Source organism: Podarcis cretensis (genome assembly GCF_951804945.1).
Source record: "Podarcis cretensis genome assembly, chromosome: 1".
In the NCBI taxonomy this organism is placed as follows: Eukaryota; Metazoa; Chordata; class Lepidosauria; order Squamata; family Lacertidae; genus Podarcis; species Podarcis cretensis.
In genome coordinates this window covers 45916609-45940413 of record NC_137170.1, presented here as the reverse complement: position 1 = coordinate 45940413, position 23805 = coordinate 45916609, and the positions used below count along the sequence as shown (strand labels likewise).

General features: G+C 44.8%; 1 protein-coding gene across 4 annotated transcripts in view; it reads left to right on the top strand.

The window, feature by feature from the left end:
• The window catches only part of LOC307209455 (cytosolic phospholipase A2 epsilon-like), a 77451-nt gene that overhangs the window by 5281 nt on the left and 48365 nt on the right, over positions 1 to 23805 (top strand). The window contains exons 1-2 of one of the 4 annotated variants that reach the window (XM_079964537.1): positions 7119 to 7185; positions 17449 to 17521. In XM_079964537.1, coding sequence (XP_079820663.1) covers positions 7159 to 7185; positions 17449 to 17521 — 100 coding nt within the window. In that variant the 5' untranslated portion in view covers positions 7119 to 7158. Of the gene's footprint in view, positions 1 to 7118; positions 7186 to 16047; positions 16064 to 17448; positions 17522 to 23805 lie in introns of those variants that run through there. The other 3 variants (XM_079964539.1, XM_079964538.1, XM_079964540.1) reach the window with 3 other exon arrangements.

Below are 23805 nucleotides of genomic sequence, written 5' to 3'. Positions count from 1 at the left end.
AATTTTGAAATTCGCTACGTGCCAGGGGCAGAGAATGTCAGAGCGGACGCTCTCTCCAGAAAACCTGAGTACTTAGAGGGGGAAGGAGCGGCGGAAGAAAGACATATCATCTCGGAGGACCACTGGGTTTGTGGGGCGGCATTGGTGGGGCAAAGAGAACTGGTAGAGGGTATTGAGAACGATGAATATGCCCAAGAAAAGCTTAGGGAACTCAGGGAGACAGGTGAGAACACAGGGGGTTTTGAGGAAAAGAACGGAAAACTATATTACAAAGGGGCACTCTACATACCAGATGGGGAACTAAGAGGGCGGGTGCTCAAACAGTTGCATGACAGCCCCACGGCGGGGCACTTCGGACAGCACAAGACCATGTGGTTGGTTACCAGGGAGTTTTGGTGGCCCAAGGTGAGGGAAGACGTGCGGGAGTATGTCAGGGGATGCGACAGGTGCCAAAGAGCAAAGGGAGAGAGGTTGGCGCCAGCAGGGTTATTAGAACCCTTACCCACCCCAGAAAGGCCATGGGAGATGGTATCCATAGATTTTATGACCGATCTACCGAAATCCAAAGGGAAAACCGCGGTCATGGTGGTAGTAGATCTACTAACTAAGATGTGCCATTTTATAGCTTGTTCACATGCAGTCACAGCGGAAGAAACCGCAAGGTTGTTTGTAAAGCATATTTTCAGGTTGCATGGCGCCCCCTTGAGGGTTTTGAGCGACAGAGGGAAACAATTTACTTCCAGGTTCTGGAGGAAACTAATGAGCTTGTTGCATGTGGAGGTAAGTTTTTCCACCGCCAGGCACCCAGAAACAAATGGGCAAGCAGAAAGGGCAAACGGGGTTTTGCAACAGTATCTGAGGTGTTATGTAAAAGACAGAGAAACTGATTGGGTAGATAAGTTACCTCTGGCAGAATTTGCCTACAACAACGCGGAAAACGTGTCCGTTCTGAATCCCAACATCCCTTTCTGGCCAATTATGGGTGTCACCCTCGAGCATTCCCAGGAGAAGGAGGGGAGCACTGGAGTGTACCAGCGGCGGAACACTTTGTGGAAGAAATGGAAGCAATCCACCGGCAGCTCCAACTCAACTTGGAGAAAGCCAAAGAAGCATATAAGAAACAAGCAGACAGAAATAGGAGGGAAGGTGAAACCATAAGGGTGGGAAACCGGGTGTGGCTATCCACCCAAGGACTGCCGTTTAAGGGAGGGTGTAAGAAATTGAGACCCAAACGGTTGGGACCCTTTGAGGTCATACAACAGGTGAACCCAGTAGCCTTCAAACTCAGATTGCCCAGTCACATGAAATTGCACCCTGTATTTCACAGATCATTACTGTCACCGTACCGAGAGGGACAGGAGTGGGGGGAATGTGAGAGGGGGGTCACCCAAACACCTGTCATTGAAGAGAGAGAACGCAACATGGAAGTGGCAGGAATCATTGATTCCCGGTGGAAGGGGAATCGGGTGGAATACTTGGTAGAATGGGAGGGGGAGGAAGAGTCAGAAAAAACGTGGGTGCCGGCGGAAGAAGTCCACAACGAGGTTCTGATAGAAACGTTCCATCAGTGTTTCCCAAGAAAACCGCAGCCGGTGGAGCGATTTAGGAGGGAATACTTCGGAACCACTGATGAGGAAGGGGTGTTTGAAGGGTTCCCAGAGTCAGGGAGTGAGGAGGCGGCATACTCCGACGAAGAAGAGGAAGACGGGGAAGGAAATGGAAGGCAGTGGCTAGAAGTGTTTGAATCCTCTGAGGACGAGGAGAGTTCCTTCCGAGGCTTTCCAGCCTCACCGCCTGTAGAAGGATGTCAGGGAACCGCCATCGGAAGAAAAGGTGGTGGAAGGGCTCCAGGAGGATAGAAGAGATTCAGCAGCAGAAGAGGGAACCAGTAGGGGGGGAGCAGGAGCTTCCAGGGACAGGAAGTCGGAGGGGAGGCTCTGGGACACTTCCAGTGAGAACAGTGAGGAGGTATCAAGGCCCCCTTTAGCGACCCCCACCCCTCGCCGGAAGCTGTCACGCAGGGAATCTAGGAGACGCGTTTCCGTCAAGCAGCTTTTATGCTGGAAACGTTTCCGCAAGCGCCCACTGTCGGATTCTACCAGTGACTGACGGAGCCATGTCCAAGGGCTCCGCTCAAGGCAGAGCTTTGCTATGTTAAGCAAACTCCGAGGGACTAACCCTTTTACGCACAAGTAGCTCATTGTCCCATCACAGTAGCCCTCGGTCTTCACAACCTCCAGGAACTCCGCTGCAAAGTCTTCAGCCGCAGGAACATCAGAACTGGCAGCCTCTCCATGCCTGACCACGCTGTGGATTCCTGATCTTGCCTTGAACTGGTCAAACCAACCTCTGCTTGCCTTGAAGACTTCTGGCTCTCCTGAGGTTCCTGGCTGTTCCCGGACGAGGTCTGCGTGCAAGGCCTTGGCCTTCTCACAAATGACGGCCTCAGTCACTGTGTCCCCTGCACACTGCTTCTCTTCTAACCAGATGAGCAGCAACTTCTTGACCTCCTCCAGAACAGCTGGGCGGTTCTTCACGATCCTGGTGACTCCCTTGGCTGCATAAGTTGCCAGGATCTTCTCCCTCATCTTCAGGATGGCCCCGATGGTCGATGGATTCCTCCCATACTTCCTGGCGAGGTCTTGGGACCCATGGCAGCACAGCTCCTACCTTCGTAAACTCACTCACTCTCTCACACACACACACACAACCAGTGCTTCACATCCAAAAAATTCAAAAGCACCCAGCCACCCACCACACAGAAATTCAAACGCAGAACCAAGTCCCAACCAACCCCAACCCCAACCCAAAATCAAAAATCAAAATAAAAAAATAAAAAAATAAAATAAAAATAAAAATAAAAATAAAAGTTTTAAAAGTTTTAAAAGTTTAACTAACTTACCAAATGGATGCAAAAGAAGTTTTGGAAAATCTTCAAAAATCATCAAAGTCTTCAAAAACCTCAACTGTTCCCCCAGCCACCCACCCACCACACATAAATTGCAAACCCCTCCCCAACTGTTGCAAACCCCTCCCCAACTGTTCCCCCAGCCACCCACCACACACAAATTCAAACCCAGAATTTTTTTTTTTTAAAAAACAACATGGCCCAATAGTCACAGAAAATCATAAAAATTCAAAAAAAACCCCACAAGCTCCCAGATTCTTGCAAACCCCTCCCCAACTGTTCCCTCAGCCACCCACCAAACAGAAATTCAAACCCAGATTTTTTTTTTAAAAAAAAACAGCAGAAATTCAAATACCCCCAAAAAAGTTTTAAAAGTTTAACTAACTTACCAAATGGATGCAAAAGAAGTTTTGGAAAAGCTTCAAAAATCAGCAAAGTCCTCAAAAACCTGAAAAAAGGCTACCAAATCGCATGCTATGAGTTGCTCCTCGAAGTCAAGTCGCAACTGCACCTCTTCAAGCAATGCACCCTTGTTTTTAACGGTTTTAAGACAAAGGAAACAAAGTTGCTAGACGTTTTTGTCTTGCGAAGCAAGCCCCTACGGAAATTCGTCTTGCGAAGCACCTCGAAAAATGGAAAACTCTTTCATCTAGTGAGTTTTTCGTCTTGCGAGGCATTCGTCTTGCGGGGCACCACTGTACAAACACCTGGAGCCAGAATAGTACATGGTAATGTGTACACAGCCTTAGTTTCACTCACCACACCCTATCCTCTTCTCGCCCTAGCAGTAGCTGCATTTAACGTCAAACTCCTTGTTGTTGTTGTTGTTTGCAGGTGTGTGAGTAGCACTGCAATCTGTTTGACCCTATGACTGTGTTCTTTGTTGCGTGCATATATGTTAGCTGTGATTCTGTCATCCCCCTCCCCAGTTTTATGGGACAGCTCCCCCTTTTAGGAGGGGCTGCTTTGCGGGCAGGATCTGGGTCCCCACAGCGACCCTGGAGTGGGTGTAGGTAAACCGCCCTCATTAGCAGGATCTCCGGCTACATCATATTCTGTCCGGCCAATCAGGGCTTGCCTGGGGCATGGCTACGCCCGTTTGAATATTGGTGTGGCCAGGGAAGCAGCCTCCTTCTACTTCCATCTGTGGGATCTCCCAGCCCACCCACCCTCTTTTCTTGCGTGGTTCGACTATGGCCTTGCTACGACTTATGTTGGTCGCCTGGTTCTCGGGGCCAGGTGGGAATTTTTCCACTTGGCGTAATTGGCACTAGCCATTTGGTTTTCGTCTACCTAAGAGGAATTGTCACAACTTTATAAGGTTAGGCATTGGGTAAGCCTTATTATGGGAGGGGAGGTTGTTGACTCCGCCTGCCCCTCCACATTAAGGGTATCCTGTTAAAGGGATCCGGGGTGTGTGGTCCCTATCTGAAGCCTGGGTGTAGGCTAGGGTCATGGCACAACCCCAACGGTGACCGTGTGTGTGTGTGTCATTTGATGTACACCATAGGGCTCCCCCTTCCGGTGGTTGACCCTTAAAGAGACGGGCAGGAGTCAGGTTAGTCTTGCTTCACCCAATTGCCAAACCTCTCACATCTGTAACCAATAAAGTTGTGGCCTTATTTATCCCATTAACCCAATATACATGTGTTCATGTGTTTATTTCCGGGGCCTCGCCATGCATTATGCGCAAGCACTACATTAGCATATCCTTTCAAATTTCAACAGACTGACAAAACTCATGCTGCCCCAGGCAAGGGTTGACTTTGTTTTTTCAAATTTCAGTGGCGCCCTTTGGACTGGGCACAAAGTATGTGTAAGGTTGTCTGATGTGAAGTGTATTCAAATCATTTCCATATTTCTCTTGATCATAAATGATTATTTTTAAATGGTTAAAAGTATAAAAACATAAACATAAAACCCAAAATGAGACATGCAAGTAAATAAACAATAATTAGTTGAATATTGCAAACAAAATACTTTCATGACTTAGTAGAAAGCTTTTGTCTGATTCCTAAAAGAAAGCAACCTTTTAGAGGAGCTGTGGTTTCAGGTTGAGTGAAGGACCCTTCCCAGGTTCCCCATGTGCTGTATATTTTACCTCTTGGGAGTAGGCAGAGGGGTGGTGTTAACAAATAGCTGGGAAAGAAGGTGTTAAACAGTCCCTTCTACCCCTCTTCTCACAAACTGAAGCCACCTGTAGCTGCATTACAAAATTGTTCGTTCAATTTACATCCTGCCCTTCTTCCCAAGAGAGCCTAGGGTGGTGGGCACAGCAATGATAAAATATTAAAAACACAGCTAAAAACCACTTTAAAACACTCTCAGCCAGTAATCCCAGGGTTTCCAGGAACAGTGTATTTCAGTCATCAAATGTTTAGAAATCCCCACACTGGATTAGGAAACTATGCGGAAAGACTTCACTTGGCCAACTTTATCCCACAATTTGCCATGGGGTGGTTGTTTCCTTGTTTTGTTTTAGAGCATAGGTGCCAACTCTGAGGGACTGAGACACTTCCCCCTCCCCGCTGGCAGCTCTTCCTCCTCCTCTTCCTCCTCCTCCTGCCTGTGGCCACGGGCTGCTTCCCCTGTCTTTCCATTGTGTGTGTGTGGGGGGGGGGAGAGGAATGGGGCTCACCAGCCACTGGGGCCATGCTGCCACCATGTTTGGCTCTGACCCTGGCTGCTTGCAATGTCACATGACACTGTGCAACTTCGAACACATGGCATCAGGACCTTGTGTTGGGCTCCTGCAATCTTTTTGAGAAGTTGGTGCCTCCATTTTAGAGACAGCAAGAGCTGCCCTGAGCTTGAGTGGGGCCGGGGGTGGGGTGGGGTGTACAGCTTTAACACTGGGGCCTCTACTGCAGCCCCATTTGGAATCCAACTCCCAGTGCCTTAATGGAAATGGAAGTTTCCAGTGGACATATCAGGTGCACCAAAGATACGGCAACTCGGGCTTTCAGAGGATCTCCTGGGCTTTCCCAGTCACCAAGACCATGTTAAAAACTAGGCTGTGGGGCATAGATCACCAGGAACTAATCTCAGCTGCGGGGAAAAACATGCTCCCCCCTTTATTTTCGACTCTCTTGGGCGCAGGAATTTAATCTTAATTATTTACAATTTTTGTTTAATCCGTAAGAAAGAAGGGCCTTTTCGCTGGCTAGGTTCAATTCTAATCCTTCTAACCTCCTTTGGGGTAGGTTTGTGGGTTTGGTAGAAGGAGATAGGATCTGCTCATGCGATGCCCACATGGTGGAAACTCTAGCTCACATGGCCCTTAAACGTAAAATGTATGATGATTTCTGCCATCCATGTATTCCAACATGGAAACCAGAGACGGAGGTTATGCGCTTCTTATTACAGGGGAGAGACCAGGAGCTCACCAAGACAGTAGCTAAGTTCCACACTGGAGAGCCAGTGTGGTGTAGTGGTTAAGAGTGGTGGACTCGTAATCTGGTGAACCGGGTTCACGTCTCCACTCCTCCACATGCAGCTGCTGGGTGACCTTGGGCTAGTCACATTTCTCTGAAATCTCTCAGCCTCACTCACCTCACAGAGTGTTTGTTGTGGGGGAGGAAGGGAAAGGAAAATGTTAGCCGCTTTGAGACTCCTTCGGGTAGTGATAAAGTGGGATATCAAATCCAAACTCTTCTTCTTCTTCTTCTTCTTCTTCTTCTTCTTCTTCTTCTTCTTCTTCTTCTTCTTCTTCTATTTGTTTTTTTGTCACCGAAGTATGCTACAGGATCCTGCCCTTGCTGGAAACCCAAAGAGATGAGGCGGATTGCTCACCTCTTTTGCCCTTTGGAGGGTGACTGTGCCGTTGGGGTGGCGATGAGATCGCACTGGCCTATCTATTCTGAATGTATTCTGAATGTTCTTATGGGATGCCAATAAAGGTGACTTGACTTGACATATCAGGTGCAGCAGGGAAGGTGATTCCAATTAGTGGTGTGTGCCCCCCACCCCCTCCATGCCGCAGACCTATCTAGCTCTCATTCGCAGTTCCAGGTGTTTGTTAAACAAAAAACAAAAAACAGCCAGCAACATTGAAGTATGTGATGAAACTTGTATCCAATCAGGTTGCCATTTGCTCATTCCTGTAGCCACATGTTACTGAAATGTGAAAAGGGGTGAGGCTCTGGCAGTCATAATTAAACACACTGAGTACTTGCTAGTTTGAAATATTCTTATAAGAGGTAATGCTGCCAGGTGCTAACATTCAATTGTTAATTTGTGCTCCAGACCACATGGCATCCTTTTCTAATGCAAAGGAGGTAAGAAAAGATGTCTAAACTTTAAAAATTAATGTTGTGTTCCACTTATTTAGTCATTTAGATATCCAGTTACAGTGGTACCTCTGGTTAAGAACTTAATTTGTTCCGGAGCTCCGTTTTTAACCTGAAACTGTTCTTAACCTGAGGTACCACTTTTGCTAATGGGGCTTCTCGCTGCCACCGTGCAATTTCTGTTCTCATCCTGAAGCAAAGTCCTTAACCTGAGGTACTATTTCTGGGTTAGTGGAGTCTATAACCTGAAGAGTCTGTAACCTGAGGTACCACTTTATTTAGACAAAAATATGTATGTATTGTTTTCCATGTCAGGGCTGACTGAAAGTGTAGGAAAGACTAGTTTATGTGTTTATGACTGAAAGTGTAGGAGAGACTAGTTTCTGATTTTTTAATATAATGGAATATACTTGTGCTTTGTTTCTGTTTATTTCTTTTATAATTTGCTCCCCTTTACTGAGGACTTTAATATTCCTGGCTGGTAATTACTATTGGAATGAGATAATAAAGTATTATTATTTCTGCATGCCTGCAATGGTAATAATATAACTTTATAAGTAATCTATCTAACTCTAGAAGGAAATAAAGTCATAGAGTGCATCCTTCAAGCTTTGTTTTCTTTGATAAGCAATGCCTTAATAATCTGACTGGAATCCTTTACTTACTTACTTACTTACTTAGTTACTTGAACTGAATGTGGCTCACTTTGGATAGGACGTGTATAGAATTCTGCTGCTCATGTAGCTTGTCAGAATAAGGGTGATTAAATTGTGATACTTTCAATGTATGTTTTGTAGGTAATGTTTACTGATTAGAAGAGGAGACAGCAGGAGGTGGTTGCTATTCAGGATTAATTTAAAGGGCCGTAATCTTGTCTATGGGTTCTGAAAAATATAGCCAACACTTACCTATACTCTGTAATGACTGCATTATAGATTTTGTGGAAAGCCTTGACTGATTTCTTTATAATATGATTTCACCATCTTCTTTTAGCCATAAGCATTAAGATAAATTGCCAGAGTCTTGGTGCAATTTTCTACAAAATTTCAGTTTTGGTACATATCTATTCCATTCCGTTTTGAGGAGAAGGGATGGGTAAGGGAATATGGACAATGCCAGGGCTTTTTTTTTTCCAGCTGGAACTCACCTGAACTCAGTTCTGGCACCTCTCAGGTGGATGCCATTGCCATTATAAGAGAACAAAAGCAAAAAATTAGATTACCAGTCAGATGAATAAGAGAACAAGGGAGGCATTTATGGCGAGTTCTGGCACCTCTTTTTCTAGAAAAATAGCACTGGGCAATTTTCTTTACAAAAACTCAAAACAGCAATTTAGAATACTCTTAAGAAGCCCGTAGCAGCTTGGAAATATAAACAAGGAGTGAGTTGGCTGATTTGTATATTTATTTTGCATTGTTATCATGCGGCGGTGCCATTTCAGGAGGGCTTGGCTGAATTTTTTTGCTTCATTCATCAGGGTCTGAAGTCTGCTGCCAGGAGAAGAACACAAAGCCTCACCCACACCCAAAACGAGTTATTTTATAGAGCATTACAACCCCTGTTAAAACTGCTTGCTCAGATTTATGGTGGTGTGAGAATTGCTTAGTCAGACATTCTTGCTCTGCTCACAAGCTTTTGTCTCTTATTATCAGACGTGTCCAACTGGACGACCATGATCACAGGATCCTGGTCGATTGTGGGATTTAAAAAACGGGGGCCTGAATGTCTTCATCCCCGCCCCCTTCGCTGTGTTCCTCCGCGTCAAGTAGGTGGTCCTTTGGCATTAGCTGATGGTGATAGGTGATAGGATGATTGGCTTTAGCTCTGTGTGCGTTTGTTGTTGTTTATGCCACCCCCCCAAAAAAAAGCTCAACAACCCTGGTCAGTCCTCCTCATAGAACTCTAGCCCAATGGTTGCCATTAATTTGATTCTGAATTGATTTTAGAATGTATTTCAATTACTTGACTGTGATTTTATGTAAACTGTGCTATTTTTTACTGTTGTTAGCTGCTCTGAGCCCGGCTTTGGCTGGGGAGGGCAGGATATAAATAAAATAATAAATTATTATTATTATTATTGGCTATGAGTGATTGCCGAAGAAGAAGAAGAAGAAGAAGAAGAAGATGCTCAAACCAACTGAGCTATCCTATAACTTCAACTGTAGTTTTTGTAATTGCTTTATTGTATTGGAAATCGATTTGAGGGTCCCCCCCCCCACATTGTCACTATTTTCAGGGATTCAGTCACATACCAGCATATTCAGGTTGCACAATTAAAGTGGATTTGAATTTCCTGCACAACAAACCCGCTTCTCCAAAAGACTGGGCATTTTGCAACCAGGAAAGTGATGAAAAAATACCCTGGAAAGTGTGGGGTAGCACTTGCTTAATGCAACATCATCTAATCTCTCTGGAAACAAATTCTCAACAAATAGTCTGTGTCTTCTGGAAGTAACCTGATAAAAAATACAGTTATATAAAATTCAAATAAATCAAATTATTAGTCTGCTGCCCACATAGGGAGTGAAAAACTTCTCTCCACCCCCCCCCGTTAATAATAGACAAAAAGAGTACCTGCAGCTGCCTTCTGCCACAGCAAACATCTTTCCCACAACAATTGAAACTATTCAAAAATGCCCACCCCCGAAAGTTCAACAACTTTCATTAACAGTTAGTCAAACAACACTGTGGGTACTTGTTTACATAAGTGATCCCTACCTCCCCACCCCTGATGCTCTAGGAGTATGAAGGAGTCACAGCAAGAAAAAGGAATGGAAACAGAAAAATGATCACCTGTCTGTGGGGAAATAAAATGCTGTATACATTTATTAAAAATTAAAAGAAGTACAAAGTGTAAGAAATGAGTCCTGAGCAAGTAATTCTGCCACTACAAGGGGTGGTGACGGAAGGTCACAAAAAGTGAAGAAGGATCTCTCAAAAAGCCAGTGAACTGGAAAACTTTGAACCCCCAACCTAAAGGTGTTGGAAGAGCCTCATCATCTCTGAGGAGTAGTGGAAAGGCAGGAAGCCTGGCAGGGCAGCTGCAAGTAATTCATGTGGAAGAGAAGAAGACACCTCTCAAAGATGCCCCCACATTGCCCTCCAAAGCACTGGTGGGGGCGAAAAGCAAGCAGAGCTTCAGGGAGAGTCCGGATATGTCAAAGACTGTCAGGAATGAGCCAGCTCTAAGTGAAGGCTTGCAGCCAACTGCAAAAAACAGCCAGGAACAGGGAGAGTTAGATGTGAGACAGGAACATCTTTGGCTCTTCTTGACTTTGATGAGCAAGCTGACAGGCAGTAATGGAGTGCAGGCTAGAACACAGCCGAAGCTCGCTAGAAGCACAAAAAGGCACAAAGAGTCTCAGAGTCAGCCTCTTAGACCAGGAAGAAGGTGGGGCTGACCCACTAGGTCCTAAGGGTCGGCATATGGGAGGGTTGTTAGACAGGAAGCAAAACAAGAGACGTAAGAGTCGTAAGTTCAATATCTTCTGTAGATCCCGGAAGGAGTCTTTAGAAGGGTCATCTTGAGTAATGATGTCAGAGGCTTTGTTCGAGCTGTCTGGAGTTATCTGTTTGTTTTTGCAATAAATCCTCCTTTTAATGATCTACGCTTATCAAGCTGGGAACCTGGACTCCTGACAAAGACAGACAGATGCCAACAACAGCCCAAGTGAGAATGTCAGTCAAAACAGTAATGGGTGTGGAAATGGCTTCTGTTTGCATATTCCCTCACTGCCAGGACCAGATTGACTTCCTGCAAAGTGGAAGTTGTTGACACTTAATTTCAAAGCTGCAAATATCTATCGCAAATTAACATAATTTGTACAATGGTAGCATTGTTTATATAAAGACCTGACATGGGGGAAAAACCCTGGATCAAATTGTGTTTTTGCTATGTGGAATGCAAGAACAATGAAATAGAAGAAAGATGATTCTCTACTACACATCAGGATGAAATCAACAACTTTTTACATTCCTGGTATTACCTTGGTTCAGAAAGAACCCCTGCTGTCACAATTTCTACTGTGGGTTCATAGCACAATAACTACATTACTCTTCAAAGTAAGCCCCATTGAATTCCATGGAGATTGCTCCCTGATAAGTATATACAGGATTTCAGCCTGAATTAGTTAGTCTTCAACACAGGGCTCCCATAAAATTCCAAGATCTATTAGAAAACACTATTCCCTGCCCCCAGCTTATTCACTTCTATGTCTTAACCAGAATTTGGAATAATGTGGTAGGATATTACATGGACTTGGCTGGGAGACCAGGGTTAAAGGCACAACACAGCCATGAAACTAATCGCTGTATCTCAGCCTAACCCACAGGTTTGTTGAGCGGATAACAAGGGGAGTCATGAATTCCACCCTGAGCTCCTTGGAGAAATGGTAGAATGGATATAAACATAATACTGATAAATAAGGAATACTCAAAATAAAAAAGCCTCTCTCCAGCTTGCCCACCCCTTCTTTTAAATGGGGGAGGTAGGGGGATGTGCAGGTTTTTAAACATGAAAAAGAAACCCTAAATATCAAAGGAAAAAACTCTGAGACACAACCAGGTCATCAAGCTTATAACCACTGGATTTTACATGTTGATCCTTGGCAAATCCAATGTGTGGCTGTCTGCTGGGGCAGCCAGGGTGCAATCCATGCTCCCATACTATAGGCTCTGCACACCTTCTTTTAGTAAAAGCATTTCAAATTCTCCAAAGTGTTTTGCAGTCTTTTTATCCTTGCAACAACTCCATCAGGTATATGATCATGCAATTTAGAAAAACAACCAAGAGAACAGTACTGGCAGTTTAAAGACTAACAATTTTATTATGGCGTAAGCTGCAGAGCAGCTAAAGTACACATCATCAGATGCTGATCATCATTCTTGGTAATCCATGAAAGCTGAAGTAATACCATACCCCTCAACTGTCCCTATTTAATAGGGACATTTGGTTTTGGCAGGGCCGCACTATCGCGTCATGTATGCATGTCCCAGTTCTCCTCTGGGACATGTTGCAGGGTGTGAAATACTCCAACAAAAGCTCTTAGGCCAATTTGTCTGCAATCTGGAGAGGCTTTTGTGCCTGCACATTTATTGTCCTTCTACCTAAAGAGGAAAATGTTACAGCTGTTTCTATATTCTCCATAAAAGCGATTCAGGGGTCTGTTATGTACAGAGCAGCTTGGGAGCCAGATTGAAGAAGACAGAGTATGGAGTGACTCAAAGAAGATAAAAGAAGTTCTCATAAAGTCCTGAAGCAGGGCAAAATTGGTTGGCTGTTCACACCCTACAATATGCTGTGCATCCAGCTCAATTAAATGAATATAGAGGAAGGACAAACTGTACAGCGTCCTACATTTATTATTAAAACTATTTATGTGGAGCAGCCCTGAAGATGATTTTGACAGTGTTGAAACTGAGGGCATTTAGCCAGGAGTTTTGCCCAGGGGAAGCCTCCAGAAGACGCAGGTTAGAATTATTTCACCAACACTCCCATGCCCCACACCTAAAAGAGAAAAAAGAAATTCAATATATCTTCCGTAATCATTCTGTTTTAATTGCAAGGGAGGCAAATGTCAATAAACCCTCCCCGCCAGAGACCAAAAACTGTCCACACCCCCATAAAACTAGAGATGACTCAGTTCCTAGAGAGGACAGGTAAAGGCATGTGAGAAGGAGGAATCACTTTGCAGAGTGCGTTTGGATGAGCGAGGTAAATTAGTAGGCATTTTTTGGCTCTATCCTGGCACAAGCAGTATGGAACGCCAGGCCAGTTCCTCAGGTGCAGAGATAAAGGAAGGAGTCCCCCTTCACAACTCATCACCAGTGCTGAGTGTGGGGGGGGGGAGCACGGGGCAGAGGTCCCCCCAAAATTTCAGTGAAGGGGCCACCCCTCCAGCAGTTTAGCCACACACATGCTTGTATCATGTGCACAAGCTGCGGGACATCCTCCCGGCATGTCATCCTGTCCCGCGGTGTGCGTGAGTTATGTCAACATGCCGTGGGGTAAGTGCGCATGGTGTGATGATGTCATATGGCCCCGGGCCCCCTCAATCACGGGGGCAAGGCGCACCCTTGCACCCTGCAATTTTCAGGTTGTCGCAGCAGATCATGATGCAACAATCAAAGAAAAGGTTTGTGGTAACTTTCTGGTCCAGTAGTTGTGTATGTGTCAGGGACTGGACTGAAGAGGAGGAGGAATGGTGGAGGTCTCTCTCTCTCTCTCTCTCTCTCTCTCTCTCTCTCTCTCTCTCTCTCTCTCCCTTTCTCCTGTAGCTTCCCCAGAGGAGAAAGGCAGTCTCGATTTACAGCAGGGCTTTGAGGAAGATAACAGCTCAGAGACAGGCTAGCAGCAGAGTTATGCAGTGTTAGGAGAAGGGGGAGAGCAGGCAGAGCAGCTAGCTGACACGTCTCTGGATAGCACAACCAACCCCCCTTCTCCCAAAATGCGGCATTCGTTACAGGTGCAAGAGCCAAGAGCACAAAGACAATTGTCCATAGACAGACACCGTAGAAGCAGATGTTGTTACTAGAGGGAAAGGGGGGAGGAGCTCAGTGTGAGCAACTTCATTATGGAGGAATGACCAGAATTCTTTGTGTTTTACCATGATGACTGAATAAATACAGTGGTACCTCGGGTTAAGAACTTAATTCGTTCTGGAGGTCCTTTTTTTTAAAAAAATGTATTTTTATTAAAGATTTTCTTGGTTTACAAAAGTATGTGCAATGTCTCTCTCTCTTTTTTCTCTTCAAGTAACATTTTTTATAGATCAGTTTCATTTGTTGAGACATTGGGAAGAAAAGAGGTGGAGGGGGGAAGGTGAGTGGGGGTGGGGTCAGGTGGCAATGTTCCTTAATATATGTGGGGTTTTGCGTCAGCATCGCTTGTGCAGGTTCTCTGCTATTCACTTGTGTTTCTTTGTTGGTGAGAGAGGTTGCGGTTGGCCTAGGATGTGTTTGTTTGTTTATGATTGGCTGTGGCGGTCTTTGTTTTCATGTGTGAGTGGGGGTGGGTGGGTGTTTTGGATCAGGTTAGGCATATTGATTTGTATGCTGTTGGTCGATTTTTGTCATTCTCTTGTTGGGCTGTGTATGTGATAAAGGGGAGCCATACCGGGGTGAAGGCGTCTTCTTCTATTTGTCCCCGTGTCAGTTTCAGTTTATTGGTTACTTTTTCTAGTAGGGCTGTTTCCCATACTAATTGGGACCATTGGTCCATGCTTACTCCTGAGAGGTCTCTCCAGTGTCTGGTTATGATGTTTCTGGCTGCTGAAAGTAGGTGGGTTATGAGTTCTTTGTGGTGTAGATGGGCATTATTGTCTTGGAAGGTGTTTAGTAGGGCCAATTCTGGGGTGATTTCTAATACTTGCTTAGTTATTTTACATATTTCTTGTATGGCTGTTGTCCAGAATAGTTGGATTTTGGGACACTCCTACCACGTGTGGAGGTATGTGCCTGTGGAGGTGCACTCTCTCCAGCATTTTGGTGAGGTTCCTGGTCGTATTAGTGCTAGTTTTCTTGGTGTTGGGTACCACCTGTGAGTTTCAGAGTGAGTGCTTTTCTTTTCGTTGATATGGATTTAAAGGGGGGTCTAGACCACATTCTGGTCCATTGAGTGGAGTTAATCTCATAGCCTATGTCATCCTCCCATTGTTTTTTGATTGTGTCTAGGGGGTTCGTGGGATTTTGGAGTAGTATTTTGTATATTGTGGGTACTATCCCTTTACTGTGTCCCTTTGTTGTTAGGAGAAGGTTTTTGAAGGTTGTCAGGGGCCTAGTTGCTGCTAATTTTACTGCTGGGTTATTTAAGAGGGCATGTAATTGGTGTTGTGCTAACCAGGGCATTTGGGTGTCTTCTAGTTGGTCCTGTATTTCTTGTGTTGACAAAGATTTGTTATTTTTGTAGAAGTCTATTAGGTGATATAAGCCTTTGATTTGCCAGGTTTTTATCTGGAGGTTTTGTGCTACATGGTGGAATAATGTGTTGTACGCTAGGGGAATTAGTGGGGATGGGGTTGGGGATAGTTTGCCTATTTCTGTTTTCCATGATTTGAGCATGGTCTGTGTGTACCTGTTAAGTGTTGTGGGAATTTTCCTCAGTTTGTTTGGGAGGAGTGGGTATTCTGTGGTGCAGGTATTTTCTATTGTGTCCCTCTCTAGGTGTATCCATTGTTGTGTCTCATCTTTTAGTATATATGGGATTATATGGTGTATTTGGTTGGCAATGTAATATGCTTCGATGTTGGGGATTCCCCATCCTCCTTCTGAGGTGGGGAGGTGCAGGTATTTGGGGCTTATTCTTGGTTTTTTATGTGAGAAGATAAAAGAGTGTAGTTTTCTCTGCCATCTGCAGAGTTGGGTTAGGGGAATCCAGATTGGGAGGGCTTGGAATAGGTAGGTTAGTTTTGGGAGGGTGATCATTTTGATCATGGCTATTTTGTCTGAGAGAGTGAAATTCACGTTGTTCCATCTCTTTAGGTCTTTGTTTATTTGTCGCCACAGGGGCTTGTAGTTGTGGAGGTACAATTTATTGCGGTTTCTGGTTATTTGTACCCCTAGGTATCTGAACTTGGTGTGGCAAAGTTTTATCTTTGTGACATTAGTGAGTTCTTTTTGGGTGTGAGGAGGGGTGTTGAAGCACATACGGTAGCTTCTGACTTTGCAAAATTTACCTCTAGACCCGACACCATTGCAATGTGTTGAGCTCTCTGATTAGGGAGGCTGCTGTGCTTATGGGGTCTGCTGTTGTGACCATTAGGTCATCTGCAAAGAGCCCTAATTTATAGGTTCTGCCTTTTATTTCCACTCCCTTGATGTCTGTGGCCGCTCGGATTCGGATTGCTAAGAGTTCCAGAGCCAACTGGAGGTCCGTTTGTAACCTGAAACTGTTCTTAACCTGAGGTACCACTTTAGCTAATGGGGCCTCCTGCTGCTGCCGCCATGCTGCTGCCACACAATTTCTGTTCTCATGCTGAAGCAAAGTTCTTAATCTGAGGTACTATTTCTGGGTTTTCGGAGTCTGTAAATTGAAGTGTCTGTAACCTGAAGCGTCTGTAACCCGAGGTACCACTGCAATATGTAAGAACTTTCTGGTTTCCTTCCTGCCTCTTGGTGCCATTTAGGGGATGGGGAGGATCCCTCAAGCCTGGCAGTCTGCCAGCTCTTCATAGCTGCCACACTGGCTGAGGAGCTGAGGGGAGTTGGAGTCTAACAACATCTGGAGAGCTGTAGGTTCTCCAGCCCTGTTTCATGTGAGATGGCTGGGGGAGATATAAAAACAGGTGTAAAATATCATCAGTATGTAGGTGACGTGTGTCTTTATCTTTCCTTTCCATATCTCCAGGACCACTTATAGGCATTCTGAACAGCTGTCTTGAATTAATGGGCTAGATAAGGGCCAATGAGCTGGATAAACTAAACTCTCAATGTAGATAAGAGCATCATAATTCCTGATGGTGACATATTCCACCAAGAAGCAATTAGACCTATTATGGGTGGAGTGGCCTAAGGTGGATCACAACAGCAGCTCTGGCGCCATACAAATTTATGGTTAAAAAAACCTTAAGAACTGGATCTTCAAAAGATTGCAAACCACTGCCTATGTAACTGTGAAACTGCAGAAAGAAATCTGTACATTTTATTTCTGTCCAGCACATAGTTTATTTTACAGAGGGGTAGCCGACAATTGCAACAAAACCAACCAGAGGTGCCAACTTGTGGAGGGGGGGGGAGCAAGGTTGTGCATGTGATGTGACACGCACGTGAAATCTTGACATCCAGTGCACGACGTCTTTGACATCCGGAGGAGCTAGGGGCGGAGTCGAACTCAGTGGCTGCACAGTTTCAATAGCCAGCGGCTTCTCCTACTCCTGGCATTGCCACCAGTGGGAAACTGCTTCAGCCCTCCTCCCCTCCATAGCAGGAGGAGTCGGAGTCGGAGTCGGAGTCGGAGTCGGAGTCGGAGTCGGAGTCGGAGTCGGAGTCGGAGTCGTACCATGCTGGGCTCCAGGTTTCACCTCTGTGCTTATGTGACATTGGGGGTCCTGGCCTTTACCCCCCAAATATTGAGGGGGCCAAAAAGGGCTCGGCCCCCTGGAGCTGGCGCCCTTGAAACCAGCCAAGACTCCTGTGGCATCTTAAGGACTAACAAATTATTTATGGCATACGTTTTTCATGTCTACTTCACCAAATGAACCCTTATGCAGATATCTGCACAGTTCAATAAACTTTTTGTTTGTCATTGTTCTGCAGATGGAGGTGTCCCCATGCCATTTGTTGTGTGTGAAAATCGTACAAATAAAAAATCTACGAAAGGCAGATTTATGTGAGTACCCCCTTGCTTCCACAAATCTGTGGAACGTTGACTTCTAACAGGGTTTCTGTGCAGCAGAAGTGCCTTCGCATGATACCTTTGACATGGCGGTAACATAGCAAAACTGCTGCCATTACGCGAAAGCAGATAAGCAAGGGAAAGATGCTAAGATTATATAATTAATTTCTTTTGTTTATTTGATTAATTCTTAGAGAGCCAGTGTGGTGTAGTGGTTAAGAGCGGTAGACACGTAATCTGGGGAACCGAGTTCGCATCTCCGTCCCTCCACATGCAGCTGCTGGGTGACCTTGGGCCAGTCACACTTCTCTGAAGTCTCTCAGCCCCACTCACCTCACAGAGTGTTTGTTGTGGAGGAGGAAGGGAAAGGAGAATGTTAGCCGCTTTGAGACTTCTGAAGGGGAGTGAAAGGCGGGATATCAAATCCAAACTCCTCCTCTTCTTCTTCTTCTTCTTCTTCTTCTTCTTCTTCTTTCAAAGGATAAATTGTGTTCCTTTGTGTGCCCCAAAGCGCACAAACTTTAAATCCCAGAATGTTTTGCATTCAACATCCTGTTAAGGCTTTGAAACCCCTCCAGCATCTCTCTGATGAAAATCAGGACATCCTCTTCCATTATTACTACTTCTCCTACTACTATTACTACTACTATTGTTCTATTTATACCCCACCCATTTGATTGGGTTGCCCCAGCCCCTCAGGGCAGCTTCTAACTTATATAAAAACATAATAAAACATTAAACTTATTTAAAAAAACTGCCTTCAGATCAGACCCTCCAAGTCTGATGTCCCTGATTTAGAGAAGCCGTCCCGGTTTCTGAGTTGATCCTGGAATGTCCAACTTTTTCTTAGGATGTCTCTATTTTCATTGGAGAAATGTTGGAGGGTATGGAGTTATTCAACTCCCAAGCTGTCTGAAGGCAATCCTGTATAGGGAATTTTTTTTTACTATGTTTAATATTTTATTATGTTTTTATATGTGTTGGAAGCTGGCCAGAGTAGCTGGGGCAACCCAATAAGATGTATGGGGTATAAATAGTATAATTATCTTTATGGAATGGGACGTCCTTATTTTCATCGGAGAAATGTTGGAGGGGATGTCAGATGGTTTGGCGGTTGGATAACTCGATATCCTCCAACATTTCTCAGATGAAATTAGGGACGTCCTAAGGAAAAGCAGGGCATTCTGGGATCAAATCAGAAACCAGGATGGTTTCTGTAAATCCGGGACTGTCCCTGGAAAATAGGGACACTTGGAGGTCTGGTTTGAGGCCTAATGAAGGCTAGAAGAGCAATGCTTTGCTTTAGCACCCCACACTCTCACTGCAGCTGAAAGGTAAGCTTTGAAAAACAGGATGGGAGTGAGGCTTACTCAGAATGGCACATGGTTAGTTGCAAACCCAGCTGAAATTCAAAGGAATTTTGTCTCACATTGTAAAAAGTTAATTATTGCTTTATTGCTCAACTGAGTGTACTATGGTGCTTCTTTTTTCATTTATTGTAATATGTGTTCAGTACAACATGTCAGGATTGCTATAATAACCGACAGAAAAGTAGGCATTTGTGCTGGGTGTGTGTCCTCTGATGTAAGTACCAAACCTAATTATCGAGAACAAACTTTAACACAGGCAGCTTATATTAATTTGAATTGTCTAATTTTGAATTTAAAAGAGCAGTAGCTTACAGAGGCAGGAAACTTACATCTTGCATGAGCTATGATAGCTCTCCTGTAATTTGAATATGAAGGCTGTCAGGAGGACAATGATTTGAGGAGCATCTCAATTACATATCAGATATAAAGAAGGCACAACACAGGTTGCGATAAAGGTTACATGAATTATGGAAATTGGGAAAGGGCGTGTGTAGTAATGTTCACCCCCAACCGCTTGCCCCTCCCGTCTCCTGTCTCTGCTCTCCGGCCAGACTAGGACGCCCAGGGCAAGGTTGGCGGGCTAATTACTTTTTCCAAAACAGAACAAACACGACCCGGTAGGGCTGCCACCACTCCCTCTTGTCCAGGGGACCCAGAATCACAACCCAGGGAGAAGGCTGTGACCTGTTTAACCTGGCTGTCCCCCTGTTCCGCAAGCTGCATCCACAGACTTGCAGGCAGAAGTTCTACGGTAGAGTGTAACCCAGCGTAAGGCTAGGACTTAGCTATTCCCTCCGGAAAGGCACACAAACTAAAACAGTTTCATTCTTAAAAAGTTTATTTTAAAAATAACATAAAAACATGCTAGAGTAGCAGGCACTCTTTTGAACGTTACAGATAAGAAAATAACAAAGGTGCATAGTATAACTAGCTATACATACTCACAAGCTCTAACACACAATAGGATAGCTGAAATCTTTAGGACTCTGCAAGTTGAAGGCTTTTTAAGATCTCCATTTCAAAGGACGAAACGACGGCTATTAGGATGGAACAATAAAGCCGGGCATCTTTGCGAATTGCAGAGCGATGGTATAGACCGAAAGCAAAGAGCAAAGATCAAGACAATTCCCTGATCTTTTATTCACAATTCGCACTTAGCGTCGTAACTTTCAAGCCAATCATAAGACCCAAATTATTTTTGAATACACCAATGACCAGCTTGCTGGTCAATCAATTTACTTCTTGACAGCTGGGCCAATTTGAAATCCAAACTTTAAATCAAAGGGGTTCCTCCCTTCCGTGGAAATTAGCCAGAGACACATCCCCAAGCAATTCAAGGACAGATAGCATCACTGAGGGGGGGATGTTTACACCCTCAAACTCAGGTGTTAGATCTTTTCATTAAATCAAGGCTTCCTTGGTTCCAATAAAGCTTTCAGCTAAGGAGCCATCTAGTCTAGAGTTTAAAGATACACAACTTCTTTCCCAGGGTCCTTGTGGCTGATGAAACTCCCACAAGGCTTCACTCCTCTTACTTGACCAAAGAATAATTTTCTAAATAAGACTAACTTTACTACAGCGTGGGAGGAGTTTATAGCAAAACTGTAGATCAGATTGAACTTCTGCCAATTGTGCTCATTCATGGGGAGTGCTGGGACATCACTCGCCCAATAAAGGAGAGCCAGAAACAACAATATATACTGTACATGACTCTGGCACAGGAGCAATGGTTACCATGAATAAGTTCAGACATGAACATGATGCTAGCTCCCATTGTTCCTGAACATTGCCCAAACTAGTTTCAGCTGACGGGAGTTGAAGACCAGTGCTATTTTTCTAGAAAAAGAGGTGCTGGAACTCACCATGAACACCTCCCTCATTCTCTTAGAATGGCAATGGTGCCCAACCATGAGGTGCTGGAACCATGAGGTTCCGGCGAGTTCCAGCTGGAAAAAAAGCAACCATGCTCTAATTCTATTACAGAGCCGATCCATAATATAGGCTTCTGTTTGTTTTTCTATAAACATACAAAGGTCCATCTAGTCTGGCATCCTGTTCTCACAGTGGCTTACCAGGTGCCTTGGGGACCATAAACAGGCCCTGAACGCAACTGCACTCTCCCCACTTGTGTTTCCCACCAGCAGTGGCGTAGTGTGGGGGGTGCAGGGGGGGCCGGCCGCACCGGGCGCAACATCTGGGGGTTAGGGTTAGGGGGTGCAAATCCACGGGTTAGGGGGAGCAAATTACTTGCCTTGCCCCGGGTGCTGACAACCCACGCTACGCCACTGCCCACCAGCTGGTTTTCAGAGGCATTCTACCTCCGACCAAGGAGAGGGAATGTAGCCATTGTGCCTGGTAACAGTGGATAGCTTTATCCTCCATAAATTTCTCTAATTTTCTTTCGAAACCGGGGACACCACTAATTTTTATGGGAACAAATTTCATAGGTCAACAATGTGCTTTGTGGAGTTCTTACTGTTTTGTCTTGAATCTTTCAATGTATGAGAGAGGGAGAAAAACCTCTCTTCCTCTGCTTTCTCCAGACCATGTATGGAGCAACACCATCTTCAGTATGTCCTGTTTGCAGAGATATCAGTGTCCCTCTGGTTCTCTCCATCCCATAAGGCTTATATTATGCCATCTCTAAGACCAGGAGCTCTACCCTGTCCATTTGGCTGTCTAGCATTAGCACAGAAACACCTATACGTGTGACCACAGCGCCACCTGCATCCCCTATCTCTCTCCAAAGGGCCTTCACTCATGTGCTGAGACCTTTTTGAATTGCTTTCATGTGCCCCTGCACTTTCAGTGCCTTGCTCCCGCCCTCACTTGAATGATCACACACATTTTCACCCTCACTTGTGGGGAATAATTTGTCCCATGCTGGGCACTCCTCAACTCTTGCTGTCTTTCCCTTGCAATCAGTTTTCAACCTGCTCTGCCATCTTTTGGATTTCAAGTGCCAACTATCCTGGTTCATGTGGAGCTTGTCCCTTTCATACAGGCTTGACTTGCCCCCAAACATTCCCTCCTGACTCTCCTCCTGACATTCATTCACAAATGGTAAGCATTCAGCTGTGTTTGTTTAACCAGCCCTGCACAGGGAGCAAACAAGCCACAGGGAAAATCTTGCCTTTAAACCTCCTACCTAGCTACCTAAATTTCACTTCTACGTAAGTTCACATGACCACATTTCCCTCATGTCATATGCACCATGGCCACTTCCTCATCCCCAGCACTATGTAGCAGGCTATGTAGATGACATGTGACGTCTGCAACCTTCACTTCAGGCAAGTCACCAGGCAGTATGCTTGCCCAGCAGAAACCCAGCTATGTCCCTGTTGATAAATAACTTACTACCAAAATCCTCAGTTTGAGGATGGGCTGATTCTAAGAAATAATTTCCCTTTACCTCAGAGTAACACCTCCCCCCCCCCACCCAAAGGCTACTCCTAAAGCTTCCACTGTTTGTAGATGAAATAAGTGTTATATAACTTTGACATGTGACTGGAGTAGCGTATGGGTGGGTAAAAAATATAGACAACTCACATATACTGAATCCTAAAGGCTACATCAGTACGGTCCTACATGCTTATTGGTCCAGCTGATTAGCATGTAATGTCAATCCATGATTTAGCATTACAAGGATGAACTGCAGCAAACCACAGGCTGCTGTGACTCTTTTTCCTCCTCTTCTTGCCAGTCAGAGCCTCCACCGAAAAGGTTCCAGGAAGTCATGGAATCCTTCAAACAGGAGACATGACCTTTCCCACATCTACAATGGAGTTTAACTGCCTTGACTTCTGAGCCACAGGTTATTTGCTAGGCTTCCAGGATAACTCTATAACCCCCAATGGACAACAAGAAAGATATGTAAGATAGAAAAAAATATGCATTGTAGGAATGGGTTTCCCAAATCTAAAATCTGACTGTGCAGTCAGTCTGAAACAGGCCCCCAAAATCCCCATTTTTCCTTCTCCATTAGCTAAAATGCATTAACTTGAGCACTTGAGAGCCAAGAACCCAGCTGTATAAACAAAGCTCTCTCTTTTATCAGTACGTGACGCTTAATGAATGGCCTTGCCAGTTCCGAAGTGGAGACAGGATGGCAGAGCTGGGGCTTATCTTATCTTGTGTGACGCACAGACCTTGCAAGACACCCCCGCGCTCGGGAATGACGCCAGGAGTGCTCTTAGAGTTGGTGACCTTCTTACCCCAAGATAAGGAATACAGGAACAGGAACATCCTTTTATGGTCAAGAGTGCAGGAACAGGAACACCCTTTTATGGTCAAGAGTACAGGAACAAGAACATCTGTTTATGGTCATGAATGTCAACTTACGTGTATAAGCTGACGTGGCTAGAGGATGTCAACTTATGTGTATAAGCTGACATGGCTGGATTCCTGGGGAGGGGGCAAGGGGACCAGAAAGGGTGTGTGTGTGTGTGTGTGTGTGTGTGTGTGTGTGTGTGTGTGTTGATTTTAACATATAAATTATAAAATGTACCACGAAACTTATCACTTATACAATCTTTTTTAGACTTCCACCAGCGCCTCTGATGATCCACCATTTTAACCACTTCTTATGCATTTCTTAACTTTATATTGCCTTTACATCTCTTAATAAATCATCCTTCCCCTTCTCCATTTTTGCAATACTTCCAATAATACTCCTCAGGGACCAGAAAGGGTATATAAGCTGTGTGTAACTGCTCTTTAAGTGTGCTTGCTGTGAACCGATTCATGCAGTGCCTTCTGCTATCCAGAGAGCAGAATAAACTCTTTCTCTGAACCAAACCTTGGTATCATTTGACTTCCTTCCTCCCGTCTGGGAACAACGCTCACCCAACCAATCGGTAAAGTCTAATAAGGCTACAGCATGACACTATGATATACAACCACCCATAC